Below are 19,039 nucleotides of genomic sequence, written 5' to 3'. Positions count from 1 at the left end.
CCCCCCCCCCCCCCCCCCCCCCCACGCTGAGGTGCACTGCTCCCTGACGTTCCACACTACTCCTCTCTCTGTTTTCACGCCTGGTTTCATTGTTTTGTTTTCCTCCATTACCGAAGACTCAGATCTTTAGACCCTTTTGTTTTCCTGCAGGAGAGACGGCTCAGATCGGGTCACAGAACAGCTGTGACCCGATCTGTTGCGTGCTTTGGAGAACTTTTAGTGTCTGTAAACAACTCAGGACACTGCGGAGATTAAAAAAAACATACTTTCAGTGTTGTTTAAAAATGTAATTGTATCCTGCTCGGTAGCCGGCGTCGGGTCAGATAAATATAAAGTATTCACAGCAAACCACATCCTCTCACAAGTCATTTTACTCTTAAACGGAGGAACCAAGCAATTCAAAACCTTATAGCCTCCATATTACTCCGAGTTGAATGTCACAGTCAACACAACACAGAACAACGATGTTAACAGTACAATGTTTAATAAAAAAAGTTGAATGTTTCAAACTACTATGGTAGCACTTCAGGCCTCAAACATAACCCGGTGTTATTTGGGATGTTCAACAGTGCTGCTGGGTCCTTGACCTTAATGCTCCGGTGTAGCATGTGGCTTAGCTCTCTGTGTGCTGTGAGAGCTGCATTGGAAAAGCACTCAAGGGACCTTTCACAAAGGATTTAAGTAGGTGTTTTCTGGAAACGGAGGCCTTCGCTGAACTGTACAAATGTATTAAAAGCTGCTGCTGCTGTACATCTGGTTTTGAACTCATGTTAACATTAAGTAATTCCACAATGAAACAGCTACCCCACCATCCAAAGTCAGGATTCAGTTACTTTTTCCCGAGGTGGATATGTGCCGTTTTGGAGCTTCAAGATGTGAGTAAACGGAAATAAACGACTTTCTGGCCTCTTTTTGGTGCTCCTTACGGCATTTGAAAGATTCAGAAAAACAACCAATCAGAGCAGGGGACTCTCTCACGCTGCTGTCCGATCAAACTGTCAAACTAGGCAGCTCTGATCAAATATTTCTCACCTCAAATGTTTTCCAGAAACATATTTTCGTGAGCTGCTTAGCTGTAAAATTTGAAAGTTTGCATCATTTTACAGCTGAAAAAAAGAACTGAAATATGTTTCTGAAAACATTTGAGGTGAGAAACAGGCAACAGAGCAACAGAATATCGATTCACAATTGACCAGAGCTGGCTAGTTTGACAGTTTGAATCGGAGTTCACGAGCAGTGACTGACAGCTGCGTTAGAGACTTCCTCTGATTGGTTGTTTTTCTCTGGACGAGGTGGAATTTTGCAAATGCCATTAGGAGCAGAGGAATCAGATTTTTTTGTTTCTGATTATCTGTCTCATGTACTACTGTTAGGATGTAGTGACAGTTTGAGCGAATATGCCAAAAGACGTTTTTATCAACGGTACCAACTGTAGCTTTAACATTGTATTTTAGCTCCTTTTTCACGACCTGTCAAGCTGTCATACAGAAAGTAAAGTTTTCGCTTCAATAACTTTGATTGTCTCTTTTATAGGTACAAGTTCTGGTCGAATGCAATGCTACACCAATTGAAATCTCTGCGTGCTCACTGCCGCCTTGTTTTTCTTTTCCCCGGTGACCTTCCCCCGAGGTTGAATGTCACAATTTCACCGGTTGGTCTCACGGTGTCACCGACTTTAAGATGCACATCTGTTAAGTCCACAAGGGCTTAGGCCTGTCTCGCTGCAAATTCAGCGAGTACTTAAGGGCTCCGACGTGAACTTTAGGAGCCTTTGTGCAGATTGTTAGCAAACCTGCAGACTTTCGAAAAGCACTTGAGCAGAAGTTACAGCTCTGCTTAGTGCATTACACGTATACATTTTCACATGAACGTGTTGTTTAGGTGTTGTACGTTTCCAGTGGTTTTTTTGTACTTGTCAGGAAACTAAAAGACTCAGGCAAGGATGCATTTTCCCTCCTTTTTTGTACATCAACACACACTTCATGTTGCCTTCAAAGGTCAGTCGTAAACATATACTTTGAACTCTGAGCGCAGCGGCTCAGTGGAAACCTTTGGAGTGGTGCGCGGCGACAATTGTAGCTCTTCCTCCGAGGCAGACGGCTTTGCTTAATCCACAGAAAAAAAAAAACCAATAATGGCCGAGAGAGAGGGCACAAAGTGAATTTGCCTTCCAGCAGGTACTTCACACATTCACTATTCATTCAAGCTGTTGTTGCAACTTGCAGTTAGCAACTTAACTTTTGTTTGGATTTTCCTCAAACCTCATCCATAATTCATGAGATGACCAACATGCATTCGTTTCTGTAACAAACTGAACCCTACAAGCAATCAGGGAAGGGCAGGTGGCCACCTGTCAATCATACACAGGTAATAGTGTGCGGTGCACAAAAAGAACAGAACAGGTTTAATTACTTTCCCTGCAAGTTCCTGTATGATCTACTATATACAAGTTATGTAATCACAAATTATCCAATTCCACTTCTATTTTCAAGGACTCCGGGGATTGTAACACTTAAGCAGTGTTAAATCAGCGGGACCCTCTCGGCCTGAAACCGACGCTGGCCTCACATCCTCCTCTGGGAGGCTGGTGTTTACCGCCCGGAGTGGCTGAAAATTAATTGGCTCCTTGAGCTGCTGTACATTCCCCCCGTCAGTGCGATGGCCTCACCTCATTGTGCTGTCACTTTAAGTCGAAGTGTATTAATGGACTGTGTGGGCCATTGATTCCTAATTCCTCTCGACGTTGACATCGGGGATAAATATTGCGTGGCACGGTTGTCTTCAGGCATATTGTAATCAGCATTGTTATCGATCGCCTGCCCGAGCCACTCAGAAGTAATCTATTTTAAATACACTTTCAGCAAAAGGGGGATGTTCGGGGCCTTGTCCCAGTACTTTGGCGAGGACAGAGGCACAGGGACTGTAAGGATAAGAGGGTAGGAAGTGTCCCGAGCTGGTAGATATAAGAGAGAGTGAGAGACATTCAGACAGACTGACAGATAGAAGTATTGCGAGCGTGACCGAGTATGCTCTGTGAAATATGTCTTGCTTCAACATATAGGTGGTCTCCGGGTGGTCTCTGTCAGCGCGCGTTTGTCTGTGTGTCTGTCTCCGTGAGGCCGGCGGATGATGGATGAGGGCTCAGCCGGCAGCGAGCCAGACGTCGGCGCTATCGATTTATCCTCACATTTGTCTGGGAGGAGGCGGCGGCTGGTCAACGGGCATTTCGACTCAGCGAGCCTCGATATGTGCTCACACACACACACACACACACACATACGTACAGTGTTTTCACAGCATTTCAAACGGACAGCTATTCTTTCGCGCCAACTGAGGCATGGGCCTTGGTTTGAATTGTTCCATTGTCTGCTGAGCGCAATGAGTGCCTCCCTCCTCATCAAGGTGTTTTTATTGATCCACTTGCAAAGTGGCATCCACTTGTTTAACATCCAGTCTAACACACTTCAATTGGCCCCAGCCTTGCCTTGTCTGCCTGCCTCCTCGTCTGACTGTTTTGTTCCGCTCAGAGCACACAAGACGTGAAGGAGGAGTGTGCGTTTGTGTCTGTGATGACTCGTGTGGCGGCGTGTGTGTTTTAGGATAAATCGTATGAAATAAAATATTTTTTTTTGTGCCACTGTCGAGAGTTAGTGCTCCATTCAGCCCGTTGAGCAGTGCATTAAGGCGGCAAAGCAAAGTTGCTATTCTCTCCACCCAAGGCTTTTGTTTGTTTCTCCCGTTATACGTGCTCTGCTCGTTTTGGTGTTCATAATCAGCGTTAACAAATTGGAAGGTCTTCCATTGTTCTCTCTGCCTAGCCATCTTGAAAATGGCCCCCAATTACGGGGGGAACAAGGAGGCGACATGGCAGGGACACAATCTCAGTTTTGACTGAACACGATTGCACTGGAGTTGGACACGTTACAAGAAGTACAGTAGATATTGATGTTGCACACTTGAAGACACACAGCTTATTTCATCTTCTAGTTGTAATCTCTACTGTATTTTTAATTGTCAAAAGTTAGAATTTCTGACTTCCTGACACCTCTGGGATGCTATAAAAGAGTCTCTGCCTCCTAGAGTCGTATAAAAGTGATGTATGATAACGATGAAAGATTGAATCTAAATGTTTGGCAGGCGTGCCATTAATGATGACAGTTATGGCAATGCTTTTCTGAAAGAGGGTGACATTTACCTCATCGACGATCTCGGACCGCACAGATCACGGAATAAGAAATGATTAAGGGCTCCATGAGATGATTCATCATCTCACCTTCTCTCTCTTGCTCTCTCTCTCTCAGGGGATGATGTACCTGGAGGAGAGGAGGCTGGTCCACAGGGACCTGGCAGCCCGCAACGTGCTGGTGAAGTCGCCCAATCACATCAAGATCACCGACTTCGGCCTGGCGCGGCTGCTGGACGCCAACGAGAAGGAGTACAACGCAGACGGGGGCAAGGTTGGTGTAAGTGGAGGCGTGAACGTGTCTTGTTGCTGTGTGTGTGTGTACAGTGCTTACCCAGAGGACAGGGACAGCTTACAGCAAAACGGTTGACATAAGTAGTAAATACTGCGCACAAAAAGTAATAAAACAAAAGGTCCAGGGAAGGTTGTTAGGTCTTCAGGGCCAAAAGCATTTGTGTGTCTCTGAACGTGTGTGTGTGCATAGAAATGTGTCAAAAAATACATTTTTGTTGTTTCTTTTTAAAAGATGACCTCAACCTTGTCTGGCACATTTGCATGTTTGCATGTGTACATTTCATCCTATACTTTGCCTTACGGCTGTGTGCATTTATACACAGAAGAATTGTCCACCCCCACCTACACACCAGGCAAATATACATAGCATTTTAATATACACTATTTGAGAAAACACAATAGAGTGTTTGCTCCACATTACCAGATGTTAGCCAGCTGTGATGCATCATTTTCTTCTTCAGGAAACCAAATAGGAAGGAAAAAGATGACAGTATTTTGTCTTTTCCTTTTTCAAATCAGGTATCTGGATGTGGAGATCTTACCAGAAAAGAACAGATTGAATTTTACGTGACATGGAACGACATCTCTACCAGTTTAAGAGCTGTGAAACTCTTTTTGGTCAGGCAAAGCCCGGCGAACCTAGTTTCAATAATATACAATTTAAAAGCACTTCATCCAAGGGAATAATGCAGCCACGGTTCCAATCAGTTTGTTTTGTTTGGGGACCGAGACCATATTAATCAGGAGTCCCTTCTTTTTCCTCGCTTGAGTTGTACTCTGCAAATTGTCCTGATCAACACGCTTTATTTAATTGGCTTGTTCATCAGCTGGAGGCCCGAAGGTAGACACTGTTACCAGTGGGCAAATGAAAAATAAAGTGTTTCCATAAATGCGACCAGCTGAGTTTGATGCGACCATCTGAGTGATTGACTCCGTGTGGGTATTCGCCTTGATAAATGAGAGCTGTTGTCAGCAGATACACACGTATGCCATAAAAATAGATGCGCCGCGAGAGATAAATCAACAGGGATGAAGGTGACGGCGCCGCGCCACATTTCCAACCCCAAGCTTTTCATTTCCCCTTCTTCCTGCCCATTTCCCTGAAGAGTGCGTCAGGCTCCCCGCGTGAAGGCAGGGGGCCGTGTTTCAAATGACCGATGAGTGCACGTGTGTGTGTGTGTGTGTGTGTGTGCATGTGTGCGTTCACATGCAAAAGGCCAGATAATTGCCTTGTTCAGTGGACTCCACGGCTGAAAACCCCCCCCCCCCCCCCCCCACCCCTACAGTCAATATGGAAATCTTATGGCAGTTAGGATATGGCGATGTGTGCCGTTGTCCTTGTCAGGAATGTCAAAGGGCCCGTTTTTATTTCAATTTCACCCACTGGCTGCTGTAAACCGACTTCATTGAGATCATGTGAGACAATCGCCCAATACGATCTCATTTAATACCTTTAAAAAAGCACGCTCGCTGTTGATGATCCCTGGGCTCGACTGAAGCTAATCAATCACGGTACTTGGGTAATATTGAGCAAAGTGTGCTTGAAAGCACTGTCGATTTCCCAATACTTCACAAACGCTTGATTTAAAAGACGTGGCGGCTGTTGAGCAAAACAACTTAATGGGAAAGTGTTCCACTCAGGTGTAATAGGTGTGAAGCTTCCTAATTCTGTCTTTTCTGTCTTTGTTTGCTCGGTTCATGCGGAAATCCCCGTCTTTACGTACACGTCCCTCTCTCCTCAGATGCCCGTTAAATGGATGGCTCTGGAATGCATCCACTACAGGAAGTTCACCCATCAGAGCGACGTGTGGAGTTATGGTGGGTGCTGCGTGCATTATCGCTCATCAGTGTGTGAGTGTGTGTGTGTGTGTGTGTGTCTGTGTGTGCGTGTGTGTGTGTGTGTGTGTGTGTGTGTGTGTGTGTGTGTGTGTGTGGACATCACTGATTGTTGTGCTCAGAGGTGTGGGAGGAAAAAAGTCAGTTGACCTGAAATCCTCTGTCCTCTTATTTGCATTTTTTCGCCCCCCTTATCTTTCTGCTCATCTTGTTCTCTGGCTCTTTGTCTCACCTCCCCATCTCTCCCTGTCTGTCTTGCTGCCCCCCCCTCCCCCACCCCCCACCCCCTATCCTCCAGGAGTGACCATCTGGGAGCTGATGACATTCGGAGGCAAACCGTACGACGGTATCCCCACGCGAGAGATCCCAGACATCCTGGAGAAAGGGGAGCGCCTGCCCCAGCCGCCCATTTGCACCATAGATGTCTACATGGTCATGGTCAAATGTGAGGAGACACACTTACAAGTCCTCGAGCACACATACATACACTCACAAACAAGACGTGTGTGTGCAAAATGTGGTTTATTGGATGAACGAGTGGTATTGATCTTTCTCGGCTCACTCTCTTTCTAGATGAAAACCAGATTATTAAAATACCTGACAAATCCAAATACTTTCAAACATGCAAAAATGCCATGTCAATGTCAATAGTGTTGCTCATTGTTTTAAAACATGCCCTACAAGGCCAAATACTCCCAGAGATATTAAAGGGAGATATTAACACAGTTAAATCTTCTCAGGGTACATATCACCAAATTTTACGTCCACAGAATTTAACCATAAAAGTTAGTCATCAGTGAAATAGAAAAAGCTCGTCCCTTGCTACTTATCACACATTGCCTCAGCTACAGGAGGCGACATTAAAGACAATGTCAGGGAGCAGCACTCCAACTCCAACGTGAGGGATGTGGCGCACATCACCTTATTTTAAAACCACGTTCCAACGCAACTTGAGGTGTCACGGACGAGCAGTAGTTTTAATAAAAGCGTTGGTGCTTTTAATATGCACCTGGTAAGGTGTTTTCAGAGCTCAGGGGCTTTCGATCCAATTCTGGAAGAGAGGGAGTGATATGTAAAGCGGAGAGATGAAAAAACAATTCAGAGACAGAGAAATTGAAGAGATGCTGGTTTATGGTCTGCGGCATGCATTGCACCCCTGTTCGTGCCATCCTCCATCTGGACGACCACACCTCCCTCCCAGCCGGCGCACCCCGACTCTCCCTCCAGCCCACACAGCTCGTCCAAAAAACCCAGCCTTCTCTTCATCCTCCCCCAAATTCTCCCATCTTGCCCTCCGTCCCCTTGGCTGGATTCAGAATTCAGAACCCTGGTTGTGGTGTACATGTCTGTGGAGGGAGCCGTCCTCCCATATTTCCAGGAAACGGTCCAGACGCACAAGCCAATCCGTGCTATGAGATCTGCCAGCTAACGGCTGCTTGGCTATCCTTTTTCCGCGCACCAGTCTGGTCATCGCTCCACCCTGAACCCAACTATGGTGCCGTCCCTCCCTGTCTTCTGGTGGTGGCTGAAAATCTCATAAAACTCCAACTTCTCCACTGATTTTTTATTTGTTCCCCCCCTTGTTATTGCAGTTCTTACTTCTTTTTTTGTTGCACAAATATTGTATCTGCACTATGAATATCCCTCTTATTATTGGCTGCTTCATGCCCTATGAGTCTAAACTAACTCTACTGGTGCACTACTCATTTGCTCTGGATGAGGAGAACAGCAGAGTGCTGAAAATGCCACATGTGTTGAAAGAGAATGATGTGATCCAGCTTGGAGCTTGATATCAAAACATAGTCCCATGACAAAAAAATGTTCATCCGATCCGAAATGTCATGAGATATAATTGTTCTTTTTCCAAATGAGAAAACGACTGCCAATGGCTTTTGAGAGCACAGAAGCAACCGTGAAAGCCCTACAGCCATTTAGCCTAATGACGAAGCCAACTGATTTCTGTCTTTGCCCCCGAGAGGACGAGAGGAATTTGTACACAACCGCAAGCACACACAAGTCATGTAACGTCGGCTGAGCATCATCAGTGGCGATCAGAAATAGTCCAAAGCAGGTCAAGCACTGAGTCAGACTAGCGGGAGGGTCTCTCCGCCCCGTCGGAAGCCACGAGGAAGCTCAGCAAATGGCCGCATTAATTGTAATTGCGCGTTGACTCCGAGCCGTTGTTTGTGATTTGGTGCGCTGTCACGCTACGTGCCCCCGCCATCTCAGCGTCACCCCAATAAAGATGGGATAGAGTTTTGATTGCTGGAGTAATTGCAGCTCATTTAGTTAATGTGCCTGCGTGTGGCGCTAGAGCAAAAATTAGAGGCACCAAGCGAAGACGGTGGCGGGGGGCGAAATGACACCAGAGAAGGTCGGGGGGGGTGTTCAGTGAGAGCCGGCTTCAGATCGACTGGAGGAAACATACATCAGGCCACAGACTCTGAAAACAGCTGCATAAATGTAGTGAGGATATGTCACCCTTAAAGCCTTCCTCTGCTCCATCTTTCTCTGTCTCTTCCCCAGGCTGGATGATTGACGCAGACAGCAGGCCGAAGTTCAAGGAGCTGGCTGCTGAGTTCTGCAGAATGGCCCGGGACCCCCAGCGATACCTAGTCATCCAGGTGTGTTTGCCTCAACAGCCTCACTGTCGGAGCACTCGATAATAAGGCTTTTAAAATATCTGAAGGAAAATAATTCCATCTTCCAAGATATTTATGGAGTTTAACCTCAGCAAAGCATGCGCTAAGAGAAATGTATCACATGTCACTTTTAGGGAGACGACCGCATGAAGCTTCCCAGCCCCAACGACAGCAAGTTCTTCCAGAGCCTCCTGGCCGAGGAGGATCTGAATGACTTGATGGATGCTGACGAGTATCTGGTGCCTCGGGGTTTCAACGTGGCCCCTCCGTCATACACCACCAGGCCTCGCGTCGACTCCAACCGAGTAAGGCTTCCGCGCTCAAAAACATATTTAATCATTTTTGAATCACGTATTTTGCTGTAGTCTTCATAAATGTGTCAAACTGCTTTCCAGATCGCAAGGTGTTTGAGCAGAACACTTTTATTCATAAATACTTTATTATTACAAAACATCTTTTCATAAAACCCTTTTAAGACTACTGATTTAACTTTAACCTCAACATATAATATTAAGACTGCCCAGCTCTCTGTCCTCTATAAGGGCTCAAGGTGGTTAAGAACTTCCAATACACTGATGATTTTCCTCTTGCTAATGGCTGCCCTCCATCATTCACATCCCAGCGTGTGTGGCTTAAACCTGGGCTCTTTATGCGCTTGCTCCCCCAGGCCCCATGTTTCATTACTCAGAGCTCCAAAAGCAAATAACAGACGCTCTCTTAAAATGCCAGAGCCGTTTACTAATAGACAATAAGGCGCAGGCTCGGCTGTTTACTGTTTGCTGTGCACCACGAGCCGCTTTGCCCACGGCTCTGCATCTTATGCACCTTTACCCCCGTGACCTACCCGTTTGCCAGCGGCTCTTTGTTCCCTAATGGACACACACGTAGCCCCAAAACACACACACACACACACACACACACAGCAATCCATTCAGGGTCCTGCGTGTTCAAGGTCAGCACTCCAAAGCTCCTTTGATTGGGCAGTCTACATGCCCACACAGGGGAAACAAGTCATTGTTGAAATCCATCGGCTGGCTGACTTTGCCACGGGAAGTTAGTTATTCAGACGCAGTCTGATACAGACGGTTATCTAATCTGGGCTGATTTGCTCTCAAGCTCGTGTTTGAAAAGAGGAGCGGATAATGACTGGCTTTGAAGAAAAAGGATGAGCAGAGAAGTTTTGGAGGAAGGGTGAGTTGATGGCAATGGAGGGAAGAAGGTGGGAGTAGGTGGACAGATAAAAACCTCAGGACGTTTCCTTGTTTTTTTCTGTTGCGTTTTCCTGTAATTGCTGCTGAAGCGCTGGCAGTTGGCAAGAGTGCCGAGGAGTAGGCCTGGGTTAAATAGCCCACGGCAAGCCAACACAGCACCTCAAGAAGCCCTTTGCTTCACATGTCATGTTTTGTATTTTCTTGTGGGGTTTTTTTTGTTCTTTTTTGAGGTTCAGGTGTTTGGATCACAGCTCTGCCTGGCTGCCCTCCACAGTCCCTTAAGGCGGATGACTCCGCTGTCAGAACTTTGTTGGAGAATTTTACCCTCAATAGGCAGATGCACGGGTTAAAAGTCTCCCTTCCTTCGCCGCAGGTGGCATACAGCTGGCTTAAACTTTAGGATTTTCGGCATTCGCCTCTTGAAAATGTGTTGTGTTTCAATTGAACTGTTGACATCTTTAGTTTAGTTTGTTAAACAATCTTCCAGCTCTTTTATTACAGAATAGTTGCACGGTATCATACAAAACATGCTTTAAAGTTTCCTAGAGTCGCTTAGAATAAAAAAACTACAGTTTGCTCAGTAACGTCAGAAACCACTTTTCCTGTCTCAACCCACTCTTTGCCTCAGAACCAGTTTGGCTATCGAGACGGTGGTCCGAACTCTGCAGAGGCCTCTTCGACAGGTGCCCAAGCCTGCGTGAACCCGCAAGCCACGGGCGGACCGGGTCCGGCCCTGGAGGACCAGCGCTGTAACGGGAGCCTGCATAAGAAGAGCCTGAGCCAGGCTGGAGGAGAGGACAGCGGGGGCCAGAGGTACAGCGCCGACCCCACCATCTTCCTGGGGGAGAGGGCGCCCAGAGGGGACACTGACGAGGACGGATACATGACACCCATGAAGGACAAGAGCTCCTCAGGTACTCTAGGTGAAACACAAATCAGGTTAATTGTTGTAATGACGCATTGTAGGAGTTGTATTCAATCAGTGTAGATAATACAACAATTCGAAATAACCTCACCTCATGATATTCATTTCTCACCAAGCTATAAAACATAAGTGCAATAGAAAAATACAAATAAAGACAATTTAAACAAGCGCATACTCTAGCGTGTACTTCGAATTGCACCTCTTTGCTCCTTTACAGAGTATATGTGATCATTTAGCCTGGTCATTTCATTTCATTGATTAAAATTCCTACCCAGTTTCTATCACCGGTGTATGTCAGCTACTCCAGAGTCATGTTTTGCCTTTGATCATAATTCAGTCCATCAGTCCTGCTCTTGCACTACTGTCTTTGATTTTTGAGCAGCTCAAAATTATAACAAAGCCTGCAGCAAAATGCATCTGATGCAATGTCAAGGAGCGGAAGAGTGGGCAAAATCAATAGGTTTCACACCCCACTATTATAGCGTTTGGAAGCGGCAAAGAGGGGTCATTTGCTGGCATTTTCACCCCAGGCAGATGGAGTTTCCAGTGCCAAAGAACTGCTGGCGTGTTGCCCGCCTGGTCCTGAGTGGCTGCCATTATCGCCATTATCATCTCCATCTTCTCGCCTCATTAGCGAGTGATCACTTTCTCCTACTCTCTTTCAATTTCCATTTCTTTTGTTTGCGCTTCTCTTGATTGGATTTCTGTGGATTTTTTGTTTCTCTGTCTTATTCTCTCATAAACTCCTTTTCTCTTGTTCTCCGCTTTCCCACCATCTCTCCCTTTTCTGACCCGTGCTACAGAATATCTGAATCCCATTGAGGAGAACCCGTTTGTCTCCCGACGTAAGAACGGCGAGGTCCACGCCTTGGATAACCCGGGCTACCACAGCACACCCAACAGCCAGCCCAAAGGAGAGGATGAGTACATCAACGAGCCGCTGTACCTCAACACCTTCCACAGCCCCGGCGATCTAGGCCTGGAAGTCTTAAGGAGAAATGGTCTGCCACTACCCACCCAGCCCCCTCCGTCCATCTCTTCTTTAGGCTCCCACCTCCCGCTTACCATCCAGACCAGCCTGCCCCACTACCCCCTCCCCACTGGCCAGCCCTCTCCATCTGGCATGCCTTGCCACCATGGCCCGCCGACCCACATCCTCCACGCCCACCACACCATCAAACCTGCAGGACAACCTGGCAATCCAGGTGGTGGCTCAGCCAGCCAGAGCCAAACAGGAACTACTGCCCAAGCCCAGGTGTGCCAGTCAGGTGCCCTCTCCACCTCGGCCACCATCGGGCACGGCAGCCTGCCAGCCTACCAGATCCACGCCACCATGCACCCGGCCAGCCTGCTGAAGCACGGACTGACGTCGGGTAAAGTCAGCGGGAAAAAGCTGAAGGTGACCTTTGACAATCCAGAGTACTGGCAGCACAGCTTGCCTCCAGTATCGTCAAACCAGACGGCCCCTGAGGGTGCCCAGGGCGGTTCCACCAATGCCACGCTCTTCTATAAACAGAACGGACACATACGGCCGGTGGTAGCTGAAAATCCCGAATACATGTCTGAGTTTTCCCTGAAATCTGGTACCGTCTTGCCGCCTCCGCCCTACCGGCAGCGGAACACTGTGGTCTAAATCGTTCCACTTGACAAACGTTCCTCAAACTGACACCCCGCCTCCCGCTACCCAGACATCCTCTCCAGTTCCACTGTTCCACACAGAGGGGAGCAGCCACAACCAGAGCCCCCAACTCTTTCCAAACAACGTGCCATCTGCTCTAGACCGTAGCGACACGGAGGTGAACCAAGCCAAGCAGACTCACACACCTTCACTATATCCAATCCAGTCCATTTCTGTCCTGTAGATAGAGACTGCGCTCCATGTCAGTGAGAACGTGAAGTTTATGGTGTTTTTTTTGGCAAGCAGCGGACACATGACTGTCACACAGCAGTGGACGCACCGTGTTGACCCAGCGTGGTAGACCACAATGGCTTTAAACAAGATGCATTTGGCTTAAGGGGACCTGAACTCACTGCCAACCACTGCGGTTGTCAGATTCATGGGAGGAACAAGATGTTCTGTTATTTTTCCAGTATAAAAGTCTGAGGATGAACAATACGCTTCTAAGGGTTTCTGAAATAAGCAAACAGACAGAGCGAATACAGTCTATTACATGTCAAGATATGTTGTTTTGTGAATGACTTTGTGGAGTGAAGTAAAACAGCAAATATGTACTATGGAGGATAAAAGGATTAAAATGGTTTAGTCAAGACTTCCAGTAACAACAGACGGAGCACTGGAAGCCGATCAATCATATTCAATCTTTTTGCCTATGGGATTATACCCTACGTTCTCGCATTTTCCATCAAATATGTGAATCTCATCTCATCTTTCTACTGTAACTGTGATACTGTGATGGCCAAAACTACAGTGTGCTACATTTGTAGTTCGACCATGGACTTGCCTGAAAACACACAAGGCAACTGCTGTTTTTTGGCGGACTGCTGTCTGCTTGGAAGAGCTGATCAAAAGCAGCCTTTTTACCGAGCCAAAGGGGATAAGGGAATAAAACACTGTAAACATTTTTAAAAACACTGGTTGCAGTGCTGAGAAAATGGATTTGTATGCACTGGTTTTCCCATTCAGACCATTAAGCTAACTTAGATGCGTAAAAAGTGTCTTGCCACAAGACTATAGATTCCTGTATCTGCTGAAAAGTAAGATAAGACCATCCATGAAGCAGCTGAACTAAAATTGGTGATTATATAGACAGTGTGAGGCAACAGAGCAAAAAAGATTCTACAGAGAGGGGAGGGAGAGTTCATACAAGCCGCCTAATGAAGACCTCAAGGAATGAACAAGACAGCAGCAGCAGAGCACAGTAAAAGCAGACTACTACTGTGTGCGTCTGTGTTTATATCAGTGCGAATGGAACGAGCTGGTGTGCGTTCACATTTTAGCGAGCCAGGGATGTCTGTGGAATAAGAGATGCGGCAGCAGTCGGTGAAGAGATGGTCGGTAGCCTCGGTACGGCTGCTAACACTGATCCGACCTCGAATTTTTCCACCATATGACTACTGTCGAGTAGAAAACACTTTTAAGGTCTTGAATTGTCTTTGTCACAGTTCAATTATAAGAAACATAACTGTTTTGTTAGCTTGGAACTAGTTCTTATGAAATTATAAATCCTGAGCACTTTTGCTGGACCCTAATCGTCTCCAGCTGATGTGGACATGATTCTGGCAAACATGGGAAATGGATGCATTCCCATGTCATTTATTCCATCATTTCTCCATTCATTAGTGGCACCTTGTAACTCAGGAGCCTGTTTTGCAAGCCTGACCACACTGCAGTAACGATTTATTTGGTTTAGTCTAAGGTGGCGAAGCGACCTGCACAATTTTAAACCATTACGTCATTTCATTTTGACAAAGGATCGCCGACAAAGATCAAGACCACATCTGTGTTTGTAGTAATGGGGCTGTCGGTTGCACTTTGGCTGCTTCAGTTGGCACCAAATTGTTACATATTTTGAAGGACCTTATTGCCCAGAAGTCGGAACTCATGAACTACCAACCCGCCAACCTCGTCTCTTTGAAATGATGTTTACAACTAATTTGCCACAGCAAATGCGTTTCGAGGCAAAGTCCTGCTCTTTGTACGTGAACATAATCCAGTGATTACTGGGACAACAAATCAGTGCTCGTAAATTATTCTTTGTTTCTTATTTTCTAGTGCAGCTGTAACTTTTCCCCGACACTGATTTAGTAGTCTGGCCACTGTTCGTCTATGCTCCTGATCCATCGAGGCTTAGCGTCTCTTTCCCAACTGAGTTTTACTCTTGAGATCACCAATAGAGTGCGGATTGCCCCGTCAGTCTCAAGAGAATCGCTTTAACCCTCACTACTGATGCCTCTGCAGGCAAAACTGCCAGTCAATGCTGCTAAAAGCGCTGCTGTTACAGCCATTATTTCTTCCGCCCGAGCCATACAGGAGACCTGTGGGTGGGGAAACACCACCGCGCTTTGCCAAACTTCAAGGATGAAGAATAAAATGTTGTAATGATGGGTTTGCCTCAGAGGTCCTCTTCCAAGAATCACATCTTAGTTCAATCAATATGAACAGAATCTTTTAGTTTCTGAACCTTTTAGCCTTTAAAAGTTTTTTTTCTTCCCATCCATAATCTTTTATTAATGTAATTATTTAGTCATTCTGCCGTCGCAGAGCCCTCCCCAAGCGGCTTTCTTATCTAGGATATTTATTTAGTGTATTTCAATGTCTGCTTCTGTGTGTGTGAAAGTGTGCGTCGGAGTAAGCTGTATATGTTTGTCCTCCCCATGGAGCACTTTGATCAAAGAGATGATATCCACCCTTCTTTACTGCAATGTTCAACTTGTTGTTTATCTGGTAATTTACCACTTCAGAGGGGCAAAATCTTGAGCAAAAGTCAGAGGGAGTTCACGAAGAAAACACCTTTTCGGTGCTACTGACCAGCTTCAAGAATGTCCTCCTTTTTGCTTTAAACACTATTCATAATGCTGCTTTGATGATATCATGATTATTTGATGGATTATTTTGGAGCTCTGATTCAATGAACTAGAGAAAGCATTTAATATCAATATGAAACATTTATAGCGCGTTTGAGCCTGTTTATACTGAGCGATGGAAGCGTCTGGCACATCTGTGTTTCAGATAGAAGAAAAGAGAAAGGCACGACGGCGGCGATAAGAAGATCAGTTCCTCTCGTTGGCCTAAATTTACCCGCAAAACTCAAAATATGTGTATGAATCAAGACTAGATTAGACTGAAACGCTGGCAAGACGACTGGCCTTGCATGTTCTCGAGAGCACTTCAGAGAACCGGAGACACTTCGCAACCCTCCGCTTTTAATTGAATCGTCTCGAGTGTTCATTGCAAGTCTTGTTTTTTCATCCAATTGCCCTTTTTTATTTTTACTAACCACAATCCGTTTTCTTTTTCTTGGAAGCAATCAATTTTCCTCTCTGCTGGCTAATATCTCATTTCAAACACATCTGGCCTCAGCATTGGATCCTTGTTACTTGCTGCGATGTGTCTCGGGCCTAAACACTCTCGTGGCAGTTCAAGAACACACTGTTAAGAGACTGATCACGTCTTTTATTTCTACTTTTTACTGTTTCCTCCGAGCCAAGGTGCAGAGGCATGTAGCCATGTCGTACTGAAGTGAATCCTTCGATGTTTCATCATCAGCAGCTCCTTACAATAGAGGCTGCGTTAGAGTCTAATGTATAGTACAATATCACCTTGCATGGTACCCAAAGTGAGTGTTTTACTGCCCTCCACCTTTGTATCCCTACATTGATGACAGTATTATATTCAATTTTCATCGTGGGAGATTCCTTTTTTTACTGAATTCAGTAGCACAAACCTTATTTCTCACATCTTTCATGGGATATTTTTCTGTATAGTACCCTATATAGTCTTTTATTGTTGAGTTGTTTTCCATATTATCAAGGATGTTTTTCTTCAAGGAAAAAAAAAAAAAAAAACTTCAATCTGTGATTTCTTTTCCCACTATTTTGTTGTTGTTCCCTGCACATTATTTAACATGTTTGCCATGCTCGCCGCACATGTTTAGCCGTTAATTGCACAAATCATCGTTGTTAAATGATCAGATCAGATGAAATGTACAGAATCTTTGGGGGGTTTTCCTCCAAAACTTCTCTAACATACTTCAACAACAAATGTGAATAGTATTTTTATAAAAGCACTGAAATGGCCGACGTGGTGAATTTGTAAATAAGGAGGTCGATGCTTTTGAATTTATATGGTCTTCTCTCCATTTTTCTCCCGCTTATGACGAGTTGTACAAAAAGAGCCGTACATATTTGCTTTATGTAAGTGTAATTTTTGACTAATGGGACTTTGATTTTAAAAGTGCTTGTTGACCCCTCTCTCATGTGAAACATTCAGAGCTTTGTGGCTGTCCTCACGTATTGTTTCACTGTAAAAGTGGTGATGGTGGGTGGGTTGGTGGGGATCTCTTTGTTTTCGCTTCCCCAATGCCTACCATTTCATTTTGTCTCCAGTAATGAGAACAAGCCAACAAACAGCTTATTCTCCTCTTTGTCTCCCCCTCTTTCTAACTCTCATAAAACTGCGTACTTTCTACTGGAAACGTCACTGAGCCACGTCCGACCTCCTCCTCCTCTCTGCTGGACGCAGCCTTCACAGTACGCCCTGTTGTCAGTTCCTTTCTGATGGGTTTTGCATGCTTTCAGAGGAGACATAGTAGAGAGAAGGCAGTACCGCCTCCTCGCCGACGTTAGCTTATCCCCCTGTATCCAAGAATGTCACCGCTGACTATCTCTCCGAGTTATTTGAAACCATACCCAAAGCTTTATATCATAGAAATACCGTTCCTCATGTTTGTTACATGAATCTGTCAAAAGTATATTTTTAATTTAATATAAATAAAGATTGATTCAGTATCTGTTGGTTTTTTTCGTGGTGCTTTGCTTGTGTGTCTTGCAGCTAAAAAAAAACCAAAACAACATCTAACGCTTGGGTTTGCTAGTTGAGCAGAAAGTTTGCAAAAAGAGAAAGTTGTGGATGTTCTTTAGCACACTTGAGTAAACACAAATCTTGCAGAGAAAATTATTCTCAAAGTAAGTTTTGGAGAAGGATTATACCTGATGTTTAGAAAAATACCTTTGTTTGTTTTTTTCCTGTTAGGCTTCGAAGTAGTGAATCTGGGTAATTCAGCTCCATCAGGGACTGAAACCCCGGTTCTGTGTCTTGCTCAAAGACACCTCAGCAGGGGATCTTCGGAGCCCTAAACCTACACTCCCTTACTCAACATGCCACCCCGCTGCTAGTAAATAGAGCGGAAAACGAAAGGCCCCGTCGATTGCTCTAATGCTCGCTCGAAGCGCTTTAATAATACAATTTGAACAGATGCTGTCTTTAATTAAGGCGAGAAGCTCTCAAGTTCCAGCGTGCTTGTTTTGACCCGACTTCCTAAGATCAACATTGCAGAAGTTGCACCGGAGGCGAGACTCACGCTTTCATGCTCAAAAGGACTTGCAGATGAAGACCATGCTGCATCAAACGCTCCGCAGTGTCCTCCTAGCCTCCTCCTCCTCCGACGGTCCTCCTTTTCGAAGAGGCGAATGTGTGGGTGTAACATTTTGCTCTCGTTTTTCCTCCTGCCCCGCGCCGCGCTTAATCCGCTGTTTACCCAAGTGTCGGTTATGTAAACTGGCATAGGCAACATCGTTTGCTATGCAGCGCTCCTCCATCGCCGCCGCGTATACCCGGGCTTTCATTTCAATCATGAATAATACAGAACTGTCCGATGGCAGAATATGAGCTTTCTGAAGTCACTGCTATTAATACTAATAAGGCGTTGGGGTACTTTAAGTAAACACTGTTTATGAACAGAAATCCTCCTTTCTTTCCCTCCTTTTTGGTTTCCTCCGAGGCTCAATTAGTAAGCACATCGCGCTCCACCTTTGTGATGTAGGAGGGGGCTTCTGCTGCAGAGAAGCGCCATTCAAACTATTTCCCGCCAAAGTCACAGCCCCTATAGCTATAGCTACACATCTATATCATCATGCCTGCTTGAATCCTGTCAAAAACATTACGACTCCTATTTTCTCCGTAAAAGAAAATTTAATTGATACTCAGTCACTCCCTTCCCGACGTTGAACTCGCATAATAGACAGATTATCTCCAACATTAAGTCCACTTCCCCGACAGGACTTTGCACATTATCGTCCTCACCAGACAGCAAAGGGTGGGGGGGGGTTGGGGGGAGGGAGGTCACTGTTAATTTGGCGGCTGCTGTATAACCATTTGTCATTGTGTTACAAGTCTCCTTTATAGCTGATCTTCCTGTGAAGCCCGCCGCCGCCAGAAGATGAGTTTCAGCCTCGTCCCGGAGGCCTGTAGCAATTATACTTACAGCTG

At 45.6% G+C, this 19,039-nt stretch overlaps 1 protein-coding gene across 3 annotated transcripts in view; it reads left to right on the top strand.

Moving 5' to 3' along the window:
* LOC116385994 (receptor tyrosine-protein kinase erbB-4-like) overlaps positions 1 to 18,783 on the top strand; it is a 187,225-nt gene extending 168,442 nt beyond the window's left edge. For 2 of the 3 annotated variants that reach the window (XM_031851896.1, XM_031851895.1), the window contains exons 21-27: positions 4,302 to 4,463; positions 6,220 to 6,295; positions 6,612 to 6,758; positions 8,840 to 8,937; positions 9,090 to 9,260; positions 10,795 to 11,080; positions 11,895 to 18,783. In XM_031851896.1, coding sequence (XP_031707756.1) covers positions 4,302 to 4,463; positions 6,220 to 6,295; positions 6,612 to 6,758; positions 8,840 to 8,937; positions 9,090 to 9,260; positions 10,795 to 11,080; positions 11,895 to 12,724 — 1,770 coding nt within the window. In that variant the 3' untranslated portion in view covers positions 12,725 to 18,783. The remainder of the gene's footprint in view (positions 1 to 4,301; positions 4,464 to 6,219; positions 6,296 to 6,611; positions 6,759 to 8,839; positions 8,938 to 9,089; positions 9,261 to 10,794; positions 11,081 to 11,894) is intronic. The other variant, XM_031851897.1, reaches the window with a different exon arrangement.
* Positions 18,784 to 19,039: the final 256 nt, after the last annotated feature.

This window comes from Anarrhichthys ocellatus, unplaced genomic scaffold (genome assembly GCF_004355925.1).
Source record: "Anarrhichthys ocellatus isolate YVR2014 unplaced genomic scaffold, GSC_Weel_1.0 scaffold12, whole genome shotgun sequence".
In the NCBI taxonomy this organism is placed as follows: Eukaryota; Metazoa; Chordata; class Actinopteri; order Perciformes; family Anarhichadidae; genus Anarrhichthys; species Anarrhichthys ocellatus.
The sequence above is the reverse complement of the archived record's forward strand: the minus strand, read 5'-3'. Positions and strand labels throughout refer to the sequence as shown.